Source organism: Equus przewalskii, chromosome 1 (assembly GCF_037783145.1).
Source record: "Equus przewalskii isolate Varuska chromosome 1, EquPr2, whole genome shotgun sequence".
Lineage (NCBI taxonomy): Eukaryota > Metazoa > Chordata > Mammalia > Perissodactyla > Equidae > Equus > Equus przewalskii.
Window position 1 is genome coordinate 148,319,042 of NC_091831.1, and position 18,899 is coordinate 148,337,940.

At 44.5% G+C, this 18,899-nt stretch overlaps 2 protein-coding genes across 14 annotated transcripts; one reads left to right on the plus strand and one right to left on the minus strand.

Moving 5' to 3' along the window:
* Nucleotides 1–1,803: 1,803 nt before the first annotated feature.
* On the minus strand, nt 1,804–8,581 carry RPUSD2 (RNA pseudouridine synthase domain containing 2). Its single transcript, XM_008539853.2, has 4 exons — nt 8,241–8,581; nt 4,927–5,766; nt 3,426–3,722; nt 1,804–2,749 (listed from the first exon to the last, which is right to left on the minus strand). The coding sequence occupies exons 2-4, from the start codon at nt 5,572–5,574 to the stop codon at nt 2,015–2,017; spliced, it is 1,680 nt and encodes a 559-aa protein (XP_008538075.1). The 5' UTR covers nt 5,575–5,766; nt 8,241–8,581; the 3' UTR covers nt 1,804–2,014.
* On the plus strand, nt 8,568–16,978 carry CCDC32 (coiled-coil domain containing 32). Of its 13 annotated transcripts, none has more exons than XM_008539854.2 (4): nt 8,568–8,879; nt 10,374–10,626; nt 13,422–13,596; nt 16,321–16,978. In XM_008539854.2, the coding sequence occupies exons 2-4, from the start codon at nt 10,386–10,388 to the stop codon at nt 16,457–16,459; spliced, it is 555 nt and encodes a 184-aa protein (XP_008538076.1). In that variant the 5' UTR covers nt 8,568–8,879; nt 10,374–10,385; the 3' UTR covers nt 16,460–16,978. The 13 variants fall into 13 exon arrangements, with proteins under 13 accessions (XP_008538076.1, XP_008538082.1, XP_008538083.1 ...); XM_008539860.2 differs by having other exon boundaries at nt 13,440–13,596; XM_008539861.2 differs by having other exon boundaries at nt 10,379–10,626; nt 13,440–13,596.
* Nucleotides 16,979–18,899: the final 1,921 nt, after the last annotated feature.

Consider the following 18,899-nt stretch of genomic DNA (forward strand, 5'->3'; position numbering starts at 1 on the left):
TTATTTGGCACATTCCATCATGTGTGCTCTACCAGAGCAGGGCCTAGTCATTCATTTTTGTATCCCAGCATTAAATAATGTTTGGCGTGTAATAGGTGGTTAACAACCACGACAGTCCACTGAAAGAATATAAACTCAATTGCTTTTCCTCACCCAGACTACTACTGCTCAGTATGTGTTGGTCAAAGGCTACAGACTAGTTGGGTTTTTTTTTTTCTGCTTTTTCTCCCCAAATCCCACCCCCTCGCCCCCTGCCACCGTATATAGTTCTATGTTATTAGTTGTGGGCCCTTCTAGTTGTGGCATGTGGGATGCAGCCTCAACATGGCCTGAAGAGCGGTGCCGTGTCTGCGCCCAGGATCTAAACCAGCGAAACCCTGGGCCACCGAAATGGAGCCCCCAGATTAGTTGTTAATGAGCCTGTTTCATTCACCCTGAGGGAGCCTGAAAACAAAAATCCAGGGGTCTCTTTATGGGTATGCCAAAGAAATAGTAAGTACATGACAGATGTATAACAGAAGGAACAGAAAGGAGAAAGCTTCTGCCTGAACAGAAGTCAAACAAGGCAAGAAACAAGTCAGTAAGAACGTCCGCAGGGCAAGAAACAAGCAGTAAGAATGTCCTCAATATGGTAAAGGGGATTTACAAAAAGACAACAGCTGACATCACACAATGGTGAAAGACTGAAAACTTTCCCCCTAAAGATGCCCACTTAAGTTATGCTACTTCTATTCAACATTGTACTGGAATCACAATGAGGTATCCCGAGCAATTAGACAAAAAAAGAAATAAAAGGCATCCAAGTATGAAAGGAAGAAGTAAAATCATCTCTATTCACAGATGACATGAAAAAGAGATACACACATACACATACACTTTAAGAATCCACAAAAAAGAACTATTAAGCTAATAAAGTCAGTGAAGTTGTAGGATACAAAATCAACACAAAAAAATCAATTGTAATTCTAACCACTAGCAATGAATAATCCAAACATGAAATTAAGAAAACAATTCCATTTAAAATAGCACCAAAAAGAATAAAATACTTAGGATTAAATTTAACCAAGGAGGTACAAGACTTATACACTGGAAATAACAAAACATTGCTAGAAGAAATAAAAGAAGACCTAAAAAAGTAAAAAGATATCCCATTTTCATGGATTGGAAAACCTAATACTATTAAGATGGTAATACTACCTAAAAACAACCTACAGATTCAATGCAATCCCTATCAAAATCCTATCAGCCTCACAAGCAACAAAAGCAAAAACAGACAAATGGGACTAGATCAAACTAAAACTTTTGGGGATCAAAGGACATAATCAACAGAACAAAAAAGCAAACTACAGAATAGGAGAAAATATTTGCAAATCATATATCTGATAAGGGGTTAAAATATGTGAGGTGATATCTTACTGTAGTTTTGATTTTTTTTATTTCTCTGATGATTAGTGACATTGAACATCTTTTCATATCCTTCTTGGCCATTTGTATATCACTTAAAGAAGTGTCTATTCAAGTTTCTGTGCATTTTTTAAATTGGATTTGATTTTTTGTTGTTGAATTGTAGGAGTTCTTTACATATTCTGCATGTTAACCCCTTATCAGATATATGATTCCATTTATATAAAATGTCCAGAATAGGCAAATTTACAGAGACAGAAAGTAGACAAATGGTTGCCAGGGGCTGGGAGGAAGGGGAAATGGGGAGTAACTATTGAATGAGTGTGGGTTTCCTCTTGAATTTCACCTCAATAAAAAACAAAAAGAAAAAGAAGCAGTAAGAAAATCAGACACACAAGCTCTTAGAAAAAGGGATGTATTTACAAACCAAAAAGTTCCCACACTCTAGCTGGAGAGAAAGGAAGGAAGGAGGTAGCACGTATGAGCAGGTCCTTTAAAAACCCAACCTCACTCCTGTAGAAACCCTGAGTACCAGCCCATGAGGTCAGCTCCTACCCATGGCCCATCCCTCTTCCAACCCAAGAAGCAGGCCCTCCATTGGCCACAGCCCTCAGTCCTCTTGCCAGTCATCCTGTGCCCAGGCAGGCATGGGTGAAAAGTACTCAAAGCCTGGCCCTTTATAGCGCAGGGCATGCAGGAACATCACAAGATCCTGGGGCAAGGGGTCCTGTCGTACCAGCCGGCATTCTGCACAGAGAGGGTCCATCTCTTTATTCACAGCATCTGTTTCAGTTGCGTTCCCTGGTGCCAAGGCCATTTTATCCAGATCCTGAGGGGCTGCCTCAACTGCTCCATCCATCTTCTGGGCAGATGCAGTCAACTCTTCTAGGCAGTCCTTGCCCAGCTCTGAGGAGGGAGCTGTAGTGTCTGAGAGTCCTGGGGACAGGTCGCCCTCACAGAGATCTAACACATCCAGGCTCTGTTTGGCTTGGTGCTCTGCCACAAGGTCCCGAAGCAGTTGTTCATCTGTCTTGGGAATGTGGCCACCCCGGCCCCGGGAGGGGCCCCAGGCAACTGAGTTGTAGATGGGGTCATTGAGGATGGGATGGCCCAGGAACTGTAGGTGAACTCGGATCTGGTGGGTGCGGCCTGTAAGTGGCCGGCAGCGCACCACACTGGAGTGGCCATTGTAGCTCAGTCTCTGGAACACTGTCTCACAGGGCTTGCCCCGAGTATCTACACGGCACACCCCCACCTTGTAAGACACTACCAAGATGGGTTCCTTGCAGGTCACTTCCTCAGTAGGAAACTCCCCCTCCACTCGGCACACGTACTCCTTCTCCAGCTGCACAGGAGGGAAGAGCGAAAAAGTCAGCACAAAGCCTAAACTCCTGAAGCCCAGACCCTCTGCAGTGATGAGAAATGTGCCAGTGTCAGACAGGAGAGGATTCAAACCCCAGCTCCACCATTTCCCAGTTTCATGATACTCAGCCTCTTAAATCCCATTAAGTTGTCTAGAAAACACAGGACTAGAAAAGCATTTACCTCACCGGGCTGTTATAAGGATTCAGTAAGTTTGGCTCTAATGTACTTGGCATTGAGCCTGGTATACAATAAGCACTCAATAAACGTATCACAATCAGATCCAGAACTACAAGTCTCAAGACCACAATCATTACCATTTAACTCTTCTACCCAAGCCTCTTCCAACTTCATCCAAAATCTTTCCACCAAGTAGGCTCTCCCCACAATCTCAAAAATCTTGCTTGGCCTGTCAGTACTTTAAAACTCCAAAACAGCCAACTACTAAGAGAAGCAGTGTACGCCATCTCCAAAAGTCTTTTGAAACATGAGAGATAATAACCTGTCTTTGGCACTTTAGGTGTTGACCTTTCTGAAGGTAGGAAGCTTGGCCAGATAAACGTGAAGGCCCACTTCAGTTAGAACTCAGAGATGCCCTTTTGACACAGAGCATTTGTGTGCCCAGGAAGTGGCCTGCAGGAGACAACAGCCTGGCTCACCTGCCGGTCCCGAACCTGCTCATGAATTCTCTCTGAGACGGCTGCTGTCTTGGCAAACATAAGGACTCCTGAGGTAAGGCGGTCAAGCCGATGCAATGGGTGTAGCTCCTTGAGTTGGTGCTCTTTGCCCAGGATGAAGATGACCGTGTTGTGCCTGAAGCGGCCACAGGGATGGACAGGAATGGAAGAGGGCTTGTCTACAACCACCATGTCTTCATTCTCAGCTAGCAGGCGGACAGGCTCTGCTGTGACTGGTGGCTCATGCCTATGCACTGTGTTCCGCAAGAAGTCATTGTCCTGCCAATGACATAGGCAATCAGTCAGCCCAGGGGCCAGCAACCTGTATTCTGCACACACAGCTTTCCTTTTTATTGACAAGAAGAATGGTGACAGTCCATCCTTATGCAGAAAAAGCAGTGTGCATAGTGTATTCTCATTTGGTAAAAATACAGACACACAGGCAGATAGCAGGCATTGAAAAAGTATTAGAAGGGTATACACAAAAATGTTAACGGTGATATCCCTGGGTGGTGGAATTATGGATGTTTTCTGGTTTTGCTTATTTTCTGTTTTCTCTACAATAAAGTTACATTTAAAAGCCAACTTTTTCTAAAGTAGAGGGAAAAAATCATCACATCGTGAACTTGAACAAATACCAAGCTGCCAGTCCAGAGATCTGGGCTCTAGAGCTGGGTTTCCCACAGGTTCCCTGCATGATCTTGGGCAAGTCACTTAACTTCTCTGGGCCTCAGTTTTCTTATCCATAAAGTATAAGGGTTAGACCAGATCTGTGCTTCTCAAAATTGGGATGAGAAAGGGGATTCAAATCACCCCTTCCCCAAATGCTGAAACTGCCTTGTCTCCACAACCGTGGCGAGCCAGTGTTACTGACAGGGGTGTCTGGGACCTCTTAGCTGTGATGGAATTTTAAAGAATGGTCAAAGCACTGGGCTAGACAGTTCTAGTCTCTATCCCTGACATTTCACAATTCTATCATATCAGCCTCTATGATAAATAATTTAAGTAGTGGTTAAAAGAACACAGGTTGTGAAGGTGACACTGCTGCCTTACCTTTGTGAGTTTTACCTTAGTTTGGTTTCCTCACAGGTAAAATCAAGTAGTAATACCTATCCCACAAGGCTGTCGATAGAATTAAATGTTGAAGTACTTAACTGTGTCCCCAGCACACAGTAAGATGTAAGTAATAGCCTCTATTATTACTATTTGTACAGTGCCTAACAGGAGCTATGAGAATTCCAACTTCTGTCCCTTGGAAACAAGGAAACCGCAGTGATGGAGGGGATAAACGGGCTGAGTTTTGAAGCACAGAGGATACTTGCGGAGATAAGGTGGCAGGAGGGCGCTAAAAGAGTGTTCCAAGTGAAAGCGAGAACGCTTCAGAATTACCCCGGTTTTACTCTTGTACCTATGCCCAGTAACTCTTGAAAAACCCCTGCTCCCTTTCCTCGCCCGCTTCCGGCCGGCCCCATCATGACTCCACCTTGAGCACAATGCTGAGGTCCTGTACCGGCTCCTCGTTGAGGTGCAGGCGCCCGGCCCGGACCGCGGCCTCGTAGTAGGCCAGGGGCTGGGCTCGGAACTCGGTGCTGAAGACGTGCAGCAAGCTGTGGCCCACCCAGCGGCCCTTGCAGTAGGTCTGGAAGTCAAAGTAATAGGGCCGCACTTTGCGCAGGCCGCCCTCGAAGTAGTAGCTGGTCTCTGCAAAGTGCTCATCGCCGAAGCTCACTCCAGCCCGCCGCTTCTTCGGGGGCGGCACGATGCGCTCCCCGGTTGCGCCCCGCCGCTTCTTCCGTTTGCCTGGGCCCGGGGCAGCAGCCGGAGCCTGCTCCCCGCTCCCTGTGGCTGGCTTCCCGTCCCCTGGGGCTGGCTCCACTCCCGCGCCCGCTGGTTCCGGGCGCCCTGGGGTCCGCTCATCCGTCGCGTGGCCACCCGTGTCTCCATTTTGCTGAGTCGGAGCCCTCAGCTCGCTAGCTGCCTCGGCCTCGATCGAGGGTGTTTCCGCCATCCGGCCCTTATGGCCACCACAAGTCCCGGCAAAGCTGAGGCGCCGGAGGTTCAAGCACTCCTGCACCAGAACCGAGAGCCAGCGGCGGCCGGTCAGCCACATAACCGCGCGGCCGCAGTTCATGGGTCGCGATCTGAGGACGTCACTCAGCACCAGCCAATCAGTGAGGCCCAGTGCGAAGCCGGGACTGCGAAGAGAAGCTAGGGAGAGAGTTAAAGGAGTTGAGTGAGTGGCGAGTTGAGAGGCTGCGAGGATGTCTCACCGAAAGTGTGGATTCCCTGTAGATATGCTCAGAGCCCTTGGGTCTGGAAAACTCTTGAAAGGAGTTGTTTAAAACAAAACAAAACAAAACAAAACAAAACAGAATGAGGATTGCTAGACTCCAAATATACTAAGAAGCCCTGCGTTGTATACTTTAAAAGGGTGAGTGAATATTATAGTATGTGACTTATATCTCAATAAAGCTGTTAAATATGTATTTAAAAATACACACACCCCAGAAGCGATGTTTTCACACCGCTCCCCCCAACAGCATGAGAAGGATTAGAGATCTCCCGTTTGCTCCTGTCCTGAGATTAAAACAGCAAATGGATCAGAGGATATGTTTATCAGAGTTCTTAAATGCAAAACACTGAAACCAACTCTGATTCACTTCATCAGAGAGGGAATTATTGAAAGGATATTAGTACCTCACAGAATTCACAAGAGAGCTGGAGAGGAGGCTCAGAAAAAGAGCCAAATCAAGAGAAACCAAGGCTTCTGAGAATCAGCCACATGGCAAAAGGGTGAATTGTATTTCAAGAAAGTCATTATTTTTTTTAAAAAAGAATGCTTTTCAGAATGTGTGCGAAGCATGGACAAGAAGAGAGATGTGAGAGAGGTCTAGAGAGGGAGTCCTTGTGGGATTATCCAAAGCCTTGCCACTCAAAATGTGGTCTGTGGATTAGTAACCTGGACTACACCTGGCAACTTGTTGGAACTGCAGGGTCTCTTTTCACTGACAGTGGGGTGTTCCCTGAGCAGTCCCTCAGTGAGATTTAGACACTGTTCCCCGTTTTATAGACCCCAAGCCTGACTCTGGCCCATCTTGAGATTCTGTGAACTAATTAACATCCTTTAATCCTGTGCTGTACAATATAGTAACCATTAGCCACATGCGGCTATTTAAATTTAATTAATTAAAATGAAATAAAATTTAAAATTCAGTTCTTCAGTTGCGCAAGTTGCATTTCAAGTGCTCAATGGCCACATGAAACTAGTGGCTACCTTAGTGGACAGCTCAGATACAGAACATTTCTGTCATCACAGAAAGTTCTATTGGAGAGAGCAGTTTTAATCAACTCCTTTTACTGCTTAAACTGGCTAGAATGAGTTCTACTGTTTGAACAAAGAACTCCAACTAACTACTATGATAAGGATTTAAGTCTATTTTAAGAGCAACGGGGAATCATCAAAGAATTTTTGGGGGGTGTGTGTGTGATATGATCTGATCTCCATTCCAAAGGATCACCCTGGTTGAAACATAAAGAAGTGACCGAAGAGGGAATCACAAGGTCTAGCTCCAGTTCAGTGTGGTCCTTGATCGTGAGGGTTCTAATTCAAACATTCACACACCAAACAAACTTTGAACATTGCCAGGCTGATTGGCTCTGGAGATACAGAGGTAAGAAAAACCTGGTTCCTGATCTTAGTGAAAGCGTAGGCTCGTTGAGGATACAAATAAGAAACCTATTTGTGCTAATCACACTGCTGCAAAAGCAGAGAGTCTGAGATAAAGGGACGCTGACCGCCCTCATGTGGCTTCCTGGTGTGAGCAGTTCTTGAGGAAGGGGAGATTACCATGGCTTATAGTTTCAGTTTTACAAGTCCAGGATCTGGTTTGGATTTATTTAGTGAACACACCAACTAAACTCAGAAGACATGGGTGAATCGGTAAGGGTGCCAATTTGTTAATTTACAGCTGTAACTTTAAGTCACAAAATATATTCCATTTCATGCCAGCAACTATTTATGCCTACTGTTAAACACACCCTCATCCTTCTACCAAGATATTTAAGAAGCCAAATCTGAAATTAAGAGTATGTTTGGTGAGCAGGAAATCAGAGAAAAGGGCATAAGCAAGTTGAGAGGCCATGAAGTAGCTTGATGAAGCACCCATAACCCTATGATGCTGCCCCTTTCTGTGAATCAGATGCTGCCAGATAAATATTGCCAGGTTGGGTGGTAGTCTGAGGATCCCTCACTGGGAGACTCCGCCCCCCTCCCTATTTATTCCCCAAAAATAAGCACTGCCAAAATCTTGCTCCTTTGTTTTCTAACTTCCTTGCTTTCCACTTCCTTCTGTTTGCATATTCTAAGAATGGTTATAAATGGGAGCAACGGAGTACCTTGTAGTTCCCTTTCACAGGGTGGTAGTTACTACCACCACAGCCACATAGACTGACTTTGCGCACATCTAGAGACTATATCATCAGCCAAGTTACTTCTACTGATGATTGGTTGATGTCTTTCAGCACATGTTTCTTCGAGAGAGAGTAACCGGCCATGGAAATTAGAGGTGGATGGGGGAAGAAGGGTTGCATCTCAGCGCACTGATAACCCCTTTAGGATATCAAAGGTCATCTCCTTTAAAAAAGCGTTTCTGACCCGTCCTTCCCCCTCCCCCCGCCCACCCCTGCCCATGCCGTAACCACTGTCGCCTTTATGTATTCCTGCCAGACTTCCGTCGTATCCTCTATAACTCTTTGCTGTTATTTGTAAACTTGTCTGAAGACCTCTGGAACCCATACCAAGTCTTATCTGTCTTGAATTCCCGCTTAACACAATGCCTAGAACACAGCAGGAGCTTGGCGTCTATTGACTAAAGGAATGAGAGAAAGCTTCATAACTTGGTGAGTGGGACACGGGTGTCCTGTGACAGTTAAAGAAAGAAGTCGCCTTCTTCTCCATTTGAACCATCGATGTGCTATAACTTGGTTAGAGAAGGGCTGAAATTTTCAGAAACAAACACTGGCTCAGAGAATTGTCCAGAAGATGAACTTGCTCAGGGAACCAAAAAAAGTCAAAGGCCTTGGAAACTAGGCTTCTCCCTCCGAGGAGAGTAGGGTCGGAGGTCGCCGCCCGCGCGGCTGGAACCCGCAGGAGTAAACGGAATCAACCCGGCCCCAGGGAAGGCAGGAGCCAGTGCACGCGATTCCACCGTTCCCCGGCGACAACAATCCCGCCCACCGCTTCCTCGCACCCATCTCCCCACTTCCTCACCCTGTTGAGCTCCACTCGACCAATCGACGCACAGAACATCGCCAGCTCGGGCGGTGGTTGGAGGGCTCCCGGGATCCGTCACTTGGAGACTCCGCCCTCCCGCTTCTTCCGGTTGCCAGCGACGCAGCTGAGCTGAGTGTTTGCAAGCTGCCAGGCAGGTGATTGCGGTAGGTGAGGAGGGACAGGGTGCCCAGCGTTTTGTATCCCCGGCTCCCGCCCCATCCTGGGATCCGCAAAGGGGCCTCGGGGCCTGACTCACCCCGCTCAGCTAGTGCTTGAGGACAGAGTGACTGAGGCCCGGGGTCTGGACCCCAGGGTTTCCAGCGCTGTTCCGGACTTCCTAAGGGGAAGAGCGGGGACCGGGGCGCAGGTGCGAGCAAAGTTCTGATTTGGGTGGGTTCAAACGACTTCGGGATGGGGGTGGAGGGTTCGTTGTGGCCTCTGGCATCAGTTTATCCAGGGCTGCCGTGACGTATCTACCCCTTTTACTTCCGGGCCCTTGCACTGGCTGGGCTCCCTGTCTTGGAATTATTCAGACCTTTCTCCAGGCAGCCTTCCTAATCTCAGAGATCCCTCCTGAAAGAAGGTGTCAAGCCATCCTGTGAGATTAGATAGTTCTGAAAGCCCCCAGGCTCTGTGCGTAGCCCTTCCCACCTAGCTCTGCTTGGGCTACTTTCAGTAAATTCCCAAACAAGCAGAGTGGTGTTGGGTAAAAACATGGATTTTGGAGCAGCACAGGTCCAGTTTCCAATCAAGGATTCACCATCTATCAGTAGTGTGCCCTTGACAAGTTACCCACCTGATCCTCAGTTTTTTCATCTGTTAAAATGATGAAAATGTCTCTCTCTCAGTATTTCTGAGTATTAAAATAAGAACATGAGGCGTATAGCCCAGCTTCTACGTGTAGTGCGTACGTGGGCCTTTGCATATGACAGTATTCTCTGACAGAGTTTTCATCACGAAGCACCTTTATTATCCTTGTGTATATGGAATGTGTGCAAGATTGTTAGTCTGTGCCCTAATGAAAACAGAATTTAATAGCCTGATGACAGACTGGTTGCATTTTGGAGAACCTTTGGAGAGAAGTGCAGGGTGGTTGTCCTTGCTGGAAATATCCTAGAAATTCCTTTGTGTGTGTGTTAACACATATATAATGTAAAGTTTACCATTTTAACCATTTTAGATGTCCAGTTCAGTGGCATTTGCATGGTTGTGCAACCATCTCCACTGTTCATCTCTAGAACTTCCCACACTGAAACTCTGTACCCATTAGACAATAACTCCCATTCTTCCCTCCACAAACCCCTGGCAACCCCCATTCTATTTTCTGTCTCTAAATTTGAATCCTGTAGGTACCTCATGTAAGTGGAATCATTCAGTATTTGTCCTTTTGTGTCTGACTTGTAGAAATTCCATTTTGAAAGACAAACTTCATTATGAAAACTACTTGAGGGCAGAGCCAGAAGAGGAACCCAATTACCCTCTTGCCATCTTTTATCTGTAACTTAGGAATTGAATAGAAGACACTTTAAGTTTGGTTAAGGGAAACTTCTTAAAAGGCTATTACCTTCCTTCAATGGGTAAACAAATAATCTGAGTACCTCATAGTTATACTGTGTCCTTAAAGCCAGTCTTTACTCACTCAAGCTTCTGTTTTTCAGCTCAGATTCCAAATGAAAATGTTTGAGAGCATTGACTCTACAACCACAAGATCTGGCCCGGATCTTTGGGCCGAAATCTGTTCCTGTCTACCAAATCCTGACCAAGAGGATGGTGCCAACACTGCCTTCTCAGACTCCTTCGTAGATTCTTACCCCGCTGCTGCAGGCCAGAGGGCCTCAGACTTTGCTGTTCAGCCAGCTGTAAAGCCATGGGCTCCCTTGCAGGATTCAGAAGTGTATTTAGCATCTTTAGGTAAGTTCAATGGCTTTTTTCTTCTTTAAATCAGAAGCTGGTGGTTTTAAGGAAGCATACTGAAGTTCTGTTACATCAAACCTGGATTTTTATTCTTAGGTGTTTTTTTTTTGTCCTCACCACATGTATCTATCAGATGTAATTCTAGCGGATGTTTCAGGTTGATTGTTGGAAAGGAGCCCCCTTTTCCTTGTACATCTCTTAAAACAGTCTTTGTTGCCTCCTGCCTCGGACTGTTTCATCTGAATTCTGCTCTATTTCTTGGCATTCTCTATAACCCTCTTGCCTACTATTAGTGGCCTATATATTCAAATAACTCAGAAGTATCAAGTCTTATGCAATCCTGAAAGAAAAGATCATGGCCCCAGAGCTACATGTGGATTTCTGATGCTACACTTTGAAAAACTTACATTAAATAGATTGATTGTTGTAATGGGTGCATGTTGACATAAAATTCATTCTGCCTCTGTTAGTCATTTTATTTTTTTAACATTTCCTGAACACATCTTCACTGTCCTGTCCTGTGGCCTTAAGTGTAAGTATTTAGAGAGACTCCAAACACAGGAAAGAGATTCACATTGTCCCATGCAAGGGAAAAGAAAAATATCATTCTAGGGAAGTGATGGCCAGTCTTTAGAATTGTGGTATCTTTTTATTATTAAATATCCATGAGACCCATCTGTGTGTCACAAAACCAAACCTGGGAGGAAAGACAATTTAGGAAGAAGCAGCTTTTGAGGAAGAAGAAAAAGAAGAGTCAGAATGATAGTTTATGTGATTGCTGAGAAATATCTTGAAAAAATAAAAGGAATTTTGTTAATGATGTACTGGAGGAAAAAGATGTGAGAAAAACACGGGTGGAATGATGCGTAATGAGAAAGATGAGGGTGTAATGTGAAATTTGTCAGGAAGCCACCGAAGATAGGATAGTAATGCTTGCAGCCGTGGCTGAGGAGGTTGACAGTTCTGTTTTGTGGTAGTCGGAATGCCTGTTTAATGATGATACGGAGAAGGAGCAACAGTCTGAGAAATCTGAAGTACCAGATCCTTTGCTTGTTGGTGCTCTGCGCCCAGGGGTTATAAGAAACTTTCATGGATTCGGTGATGATTTTGATTGGTGAAGACTGGTTCAGAAAGTTAAAACTCCACCGATCATTTTTCTGAAGTCAGTTAAGAGGATGATTAAAATTTCCTTCTCTGAGGAAAATAAGAGCCACTTCTGTTGCCTTTGGCGGAGTCTGGGAGAGAATGGGAGGCAGGTTTGGAGTATGCAGTGGTGCATGTTTCTGCCCGCCCCCCTTAAGTCACAGCTGATCAGAGACTCAGCACACTCGGAGAGAGGAAGACCCTTTCCAGCCCAAAAGAGTACCTTGCAGCTTGACAACCAAGGTCAGACAATATAAAGATTGTTTCTATTGCCAAATAAACCTGTATCAAAGAGAATCCGCTAAGAGCAACAATTAAAAACATAGCCAGTTCAATGTGAGATGTGCATAATCCTTTTCAGGTCCTCAAGGTGGAAAAAGCTCCTCAAATATTTAACATTTGTCAACTGCGGGCTTTTTCCATGCGTGAGTTCTTGGTGGTAACTTGCAGCAACAAAAAGTGTTTCTTGTTTTGATCTGTGGGTGCTAGCTGATATGGCTTGTTTAGAGATGAAAACTGTATTGCAAATCATAAAGTTTCTTTTGGTTCCGGGCTTGATGTTCCCCCTGCCCCCTCCAAAAAGCCATCATTTATTCATGTATTATAGTTGAAGGCAAGACTAAATGAAGGCAAAAGGCAAATGGCGATACCCCTTCTTGCTTTCTTCAAAGGGGGATATCTGTTCAACAATTATACTTAAAATGCAAAGAAGAGTAATTAAACATCCATCATGAGGAAGCCGTATGGACCACTCTCAAAGGGATTACAAGACGTTTGTTTTTGTTAGGCTCTTACATTCAGGCTGCAAGTTGAGCAACTTTAAAAAATGTTGGGAGATTCTTTTTCTTTAATCAAAAATTTAATCACATATAGAGATCTTAAATGTCTTTTGTTATTGAATTCTCATCTAGTCCATGTTAGTGTCTAATGAACCATTGGATCTCTCATCATTTTCTCTAATTCTTTCTCATGAGGTTTGGAAACCGCTTCATGTCACTATAGCAAAAAGAAAAAACCATTTACTCCTCAGAGAGACTGTTTTCAAGGAGTTGAAAAAAGATGGTAGTACACACATGTCAAGCCAGGGAAAACAAGCATTCCTTGGAGAGATACCTGCTGGCCTCTGTGATTTCAAAGAAAACATGCCATCGATTTATTTATGAGAATCTGTGGCTGTTCCCTTTTCGGGGTTTAGACATTTATTTAATACAATGCAAAGTGAAGACATTGTGAAGGAAAAAGAAAAATGTGCATTTACCCGTCCTCCTTAGAAAATGAGCTCTTGGCCATAACCCGGTGGCATAGTGGTTAAGCTCGCACACTCAGCTTCAGTGGCCCAGTGTTTGTAGGTTTGGATCCTGGGTGTAAACTTATACACTGCTCATCAAGCCATGCTGTGGTGGTAGCCCACATACAGAAAAAAATGGAGGAAGATTAGCACAGATGTTGGCTCAGGGCTAATCTTCCTCAAGCAAAAAGAGGAAGATTGGCACAGACGTTAGCTTAGGACCAATCTTCCTCACCAAAAAAATTTTAAAAAAAAAGCTCTTTGGCAGGGAGTATGGACGTACTCCTCAGTGAGAAAATTTTCAAGTTGTCATTTTGCATTTTAGATTTAGTTTTATTTCATACTCACTTTCCTTGTTAAGCTCTACTTCTCTCTTTAGAGAAGAAACTGAGACGAATCAAAGGTTTAAATCAGGAAGTGACTTCCAAGGACATGCTTCGAACCCTGGCCCAAGCCAAGAAGGAATGCTGGGATCGGTTCCTGCAGGAGAAGTTAGCGTCAGAGTTCTTCGTGGATGGACTTGATTCTGATGAGAGGTAATTGATGCCCAGTCCAGTTCCAGGTGACAGTCTGTTTCACTGAGGGAATTTCTCATTCTCTAAAGAATTCAGGGAGAGTGACATATGAGTCCAGATATGAGTTGATACCAACATCAGCTTTTCTGAGCTAAAATCATCCTTTGTAGGGTTGCTCTATTTGCTCTTAGTCCAGCAGCAGATTTCTGAGAATGGGTATTTTTGCCAAAATATAAATACCCCACCTACATTTTGATTACAGGTTAAAACAGAGTTGAGGACAAACCATTGTCTTCATTTCTAAGTACACAGTTTACTTGAGAAAGTAGTAATCACTGAACAACTGAAACTGCATCTTCTTAACCTGTGAATCTCCAGTGCCTCCGGAGTTTCTGTCATGTTATAGGCACTCAGCTTTGTGTAGACTAAATGAATGAATTTCTTAAGCATCAACTGTGAGAAGGCATGTGCTTGATGCCATGGGGCTGGGGGAGTAGGGTGGAGGGGAAATGTAAGGAAGTTTTAGACCCCTTTTTTTGGTGCTCAGAACTAGGGGGAGAGATGACAAATATATATATATAAACACACACTTAACAAAACGAGGCCGCATAAGCTCCAGATGCGTGGAAGTGACAGAACATGCTTTGGGAGTTGAGAGACCACTGAGCTCCCTCTGGGCTCTGGTGTTTGTGCTGGAGAAAGAGGCAGGACTTGCACAGTACCTGCAGGTGAGCCGAATGCAGACAGGAGGAGAGGACATTCTGCCACAAACAGCAGCATGGCACTTGATACTCGGGAAGGTGGCTCTGCCACTCCTGCTTGTGTATTCTTGGGTAAGTAATCTGTGTGTGCCTCAGTTTCCTCCTACCTCATAGGGTTGTTATGAGGGTTATTTGGGTTACTATGTACAAAGTGCTTAGAACAGTGCCTGGCACATGGTAAGTACTATGTAAGTGTTAGCTACTCTTAGTATTATTCTTCCTAACAGAATTTCTGAGTTCAGTAAGAAATTATTCAAAATGAAAATTGGTGAGGGGAGTCAAAACCTGAATTTTAACAAAAGGTTTTAGGGGAATATAATTTAACCCAAGTTTGCAACATATTACTAACATTGATTTTGAGAGTCCCGTGGTGTCAGATGAAGATACTGCTGCTGAAATCATGGACGGTATGTGAATAAAACTTCATAGTTACATTTTACTTTTTAACTTGCAAAATACTTTCACTTCCATTATCTCAAAGACCGCATTGGCATGCCCCCAGATCCAATAGAAATCATTGTGGCATCTCAGGTCAGGCCAGCTATCCTCTGAGGGTTCAGAAAATAATATACATTTTGCTCTTTTCTGTCTCTAAAAGCTCAACCCAGTTGAGCCTTAAACACAAAAGACTTGCAGACGCACAGATTCCTGAGCCACTAATAATTTGGTGTTATGTTCTCTCTCCCCTTGAATGTTTCCCTCTTCTCCAGTTCTGAGAAGAAAAGACAAAACTTTTTCCTGCATAGTTCTCAAGTAGGAATTCATTATCTCTGAAATCAGATCACCACCAAAGCTCAAGAGAATGTGTCTGTGTGTTTATCAACACACCTAAAATAATGTGGTTTTCCCTTCTCTGTAGAAATAATTGAAACAATCCTGTGAAGAGTGTGGTAGATGAAGATTAGATGCCGGTGTAGCCCCCGAGTCCTCTGAGCTGTGGGCCCTTGTTCCCCTGAACCTACATCTGTGGGAATGTGTCTTTCTATAGGGTTCAGGACAAGCACCAGGAAGCAGTAGATATGCATTTTTTTTCAAACTTCAGTTTGTGTTTTAAACAGAGGCCATTCTGTAATGGAATTGTGTGGTTCTTCACGTATGTGAAGGCCAGGTAGGTGACCCTCCTCATGGCGTGCTTTTGGCAAGGGAGGCATAGGCTGAGAATCTGACTGTCCACAACATGATTCCCCCGTCTTAGGTGTCTAAAATCTGCTAGTTATGGCTTTATTTCTTGGCTTCAGACTTTGTGCTATTGAAGAGCGTAGAATGAGGTTTACGTTATTTCTAGTCATTTGAACTTTACCGTGAATGTCTAATAGCTTTAGAGTGGAGGATCCTGGGTATTTGAGGAGGGTGGAATGGGGACACTTTCCCCCTCCCCATAGATCCAAACCAAACAAGAGCCCTCTGGCATAGTGGCCATTCCTTTGTGGGGGACATTGCTGCTCCGATATTTCCATCTTGGGGACTTACTACAGGATGGACTAAACAAACAAAAACCCCACAATTAAACCCCCAAATCATGCTTCAGGCAACTAAGTGCTGTAAGTATAACTGAGTCTCAGACTGCAGCAGATATAAGATTTCAAGATGCTCAGGTTTCTGCCTCACTAATAATTTGATATTTATTTGAATGTTTCCTCCCCTGGACAATTTCTCTCCTTTCCAATCTTGAGCAAAAAAAAGACAGGACTGGGGCATAAGCTCTTAGCTGTTCTCATCAAGCCTTCAGGGGCTCTGCATTTGAAGGGGGCTCGGTGCTGCGTATAGCCAAAGTGCCCACTAGGGGGTAAATTATGCCACGGAGCTGCAAGGATGCACAGCTGTCAGAGGAGTATCATCGTTCTCCCCGTGTTAGCAGTGAAAAACAATTGTAGGAAGAAATTGGTGGTGGGTGGGAAGGCAGTGTTTGAGTAACTGAGATAATCATCAAGTAATTAATCAGTGAGGTCTGATGCAGCCGCCTTTTTCTCCTGCTCTTTCCTAGCACCTTGGAACATTTCAAGAGGTGGCTCCAGCCAGATAAAGTAGCCATCAGTACAGAGGAGGTCCAGTATCTGATTCCTCCAGAGTCACAGGTTGAGAAGCCAGCGGCCGGGGACGAGCCAGCAGCAGCAGAACAATAAATTACACACACGCACGCTGAGCAGCTGTCTTGGGTCCAGAGGGAACATTGGAGAGCTCGGCAGCAAAAGCGAAGGAGAAATCTAGGGAGGGAAAAAGCCCAGCCTTCCACCGCACAAAGCAAACAGCTGCCGGCCCCTGAGGACTTGCTTGGAGCTGGCATGTGTGACTGTCTTGGATAAAGTGACTGACCCAGTGCTGGATCAAAATACTGCTTTCCTCTGTGTCTCGCAGCTTGCCTGAGCACTGTTGGTGCAGGTGAGAAGTCTGCTAAGAATCTAGTGCACGACCAAGTGTGAAAGCATTTGGAGAAACTGATGCCCTTGTGTATAATGTATAAGTTAAGTGAGCCATATTTTTTCTTGCCTTTTCTGGATGTTCCCGCCTGTGTCCCAAGCATTCCCTTGGGAAATTGTCAGGGGTGCGTGGGGCCAAGGAGAGTGACGTCTGCCTGCTTGAATCCAAGCCCCATCTGGGGCTTCTCTAGCAAATCCATAATAAATGTAGGGACTTCAGAAAAAGAGGCTGGGCTTTTCCTTCGTCTGATTTGTTCCTTGTGGGGAAAAATGGACGAAAAGAAGTGTGAAAATGTGAGTGTTTCTGTGTGTATGTTTTTTTATTTCATGCATGGTTTCTCCCCTAACTTCCTTCTGCACTTAAAAAGGGCCAGGTTCCAAATTAGACTTGTAAGTGTGGTGTTGGTGTTTGACACCACTCCTGAAGAGTTCCAAGCTTGCTGCTCGCAGCAGCTTTCCTGGCTGAGCCTGTGCTTCCTCCTTATTTGTGGTTCTTCTTGTTCAGTCTGGGTTGTCCATATAACTTTTCTCATCATAAGAGCTGTGTGTGTGGTGCTATTGACCTGATTCCTTCCAGAGAGATACTCTGAGGCAGTGGGGAGGTAAGGAGAAAGGCATGCGGCCATAGGGGAGCCGGTAATCTTTGCTAGCCTCTTGTTTTTAACATGTGCCTTCTGAGAAGCCAAATCTCGGTGTTCTGAGGGCTGAAGTCTGAGGCCACGGCTCCATGGAGCTTCTTCCTGGGTAGTAGCTTCCAAATCCCTAATGATGAGCAGGATGGCCGTAAAAATCTTCAGAGAACATTTGCTCATTTATAAATCAAGTATTTGTCCAAAAGGATGGGAACCAACCAGGTGACTCCATATACTTGCTTAATTATATGAATATTTTTGTTGTAGTTTCCAGATATATTTTCCTTTTTTTTTTCATTGTCTAACGGTGTTAGCTTTATTCCTACTGCTTTTTATTAGAAGGCTACCTTTGTTGTAGAGAGTGGCCTTCTGTGTTCCCCAGACACTTGGAGGAAGCCAGACACTGACAATCACCTGGCTCGGACCGAGCTTGCAAGCTGCCATCTCCGCCTGGGGTTCAGATGCCAGCCCTCACTCTTCCTACAGGGTCATCTGATGGCTTTCCTCTGGATGCATAGGTTTTAAAAAAAAACTAAGATTGTCTTTTCCCTGCGTGATAAACAAAAATTATTCTTCCTCGGTAGCAATTTAAGAAAAAAAGAAATAAGGTCCCCGAACACTCTCCCAAGGAGCAGCTGGTCACAGGATGGTTAGAGAATGTATCTGTACCAGAAAATAGTGTTTCTGTAATTCAGGCAAGAGTTTAGCTTTGCCTTTCCCCTACCTCCCATTTTCTACCTAAGAAACAGAAATTTGAGTATGAGAAGGTGGGGAGCTGATTTAGAGGAACCGAAAAGCAATTGTAGAACTGAAAGGCTTTGCCCCATGTGAAAGAAAACCTGATGAGGTATCGGAGGAAGGCCCCAGATCTCTGACTGCCTTCTCCCTTAACTCTTCAACAGAGACAAGTTTCCACAGAGGGAGTCCAATGAGTCGTAACTATGGTTTCTTAATTGGTTTAGAGGTGACAACTTAAGTGATGGCTCTAGTAAAAGGTGAAACTCCATTTACCAAAACAAATTTGATATTAGTTCTCAAAGCTAACTTAGAAGTAGATTTAACTTAGGGTATTGAAGTGGCACTAAATTTGAAACCAAGAGTCTTGGGTGCTATCTTTATCTGTCTTGTGGCTTACTGTGTGATCATAAATAAGTCAAATGACCTCTTTGTGTTCCAGTTCCCTTTCAGGAATTGAACTAACCATAGGAAGGATAGTATTGGCCAAAAATGCTGATCTGTTTCCTTTGACCCTGGAAACTTCCAAAGAACTCCAGTTAGGATTTCCTCAAATTGGTAAAATTTGAGCTGAGAGAACCTTTCTTAATACCCGTAACTTTTTGCCTTCCTCATGTCCTTAGTGAAACAGACAGAGCAAATGGAGAATAATTAGTGCTAAACCTTAGAGCCATGTAAGGGCAATTACCAACAGGGGCAAAGCAGTAATGACTGGGTATACCCAGAGAAGGTTGGGGTGGAGCCAAGGAGATAAGCTAAGTGACTGCCACTGTTCTCTC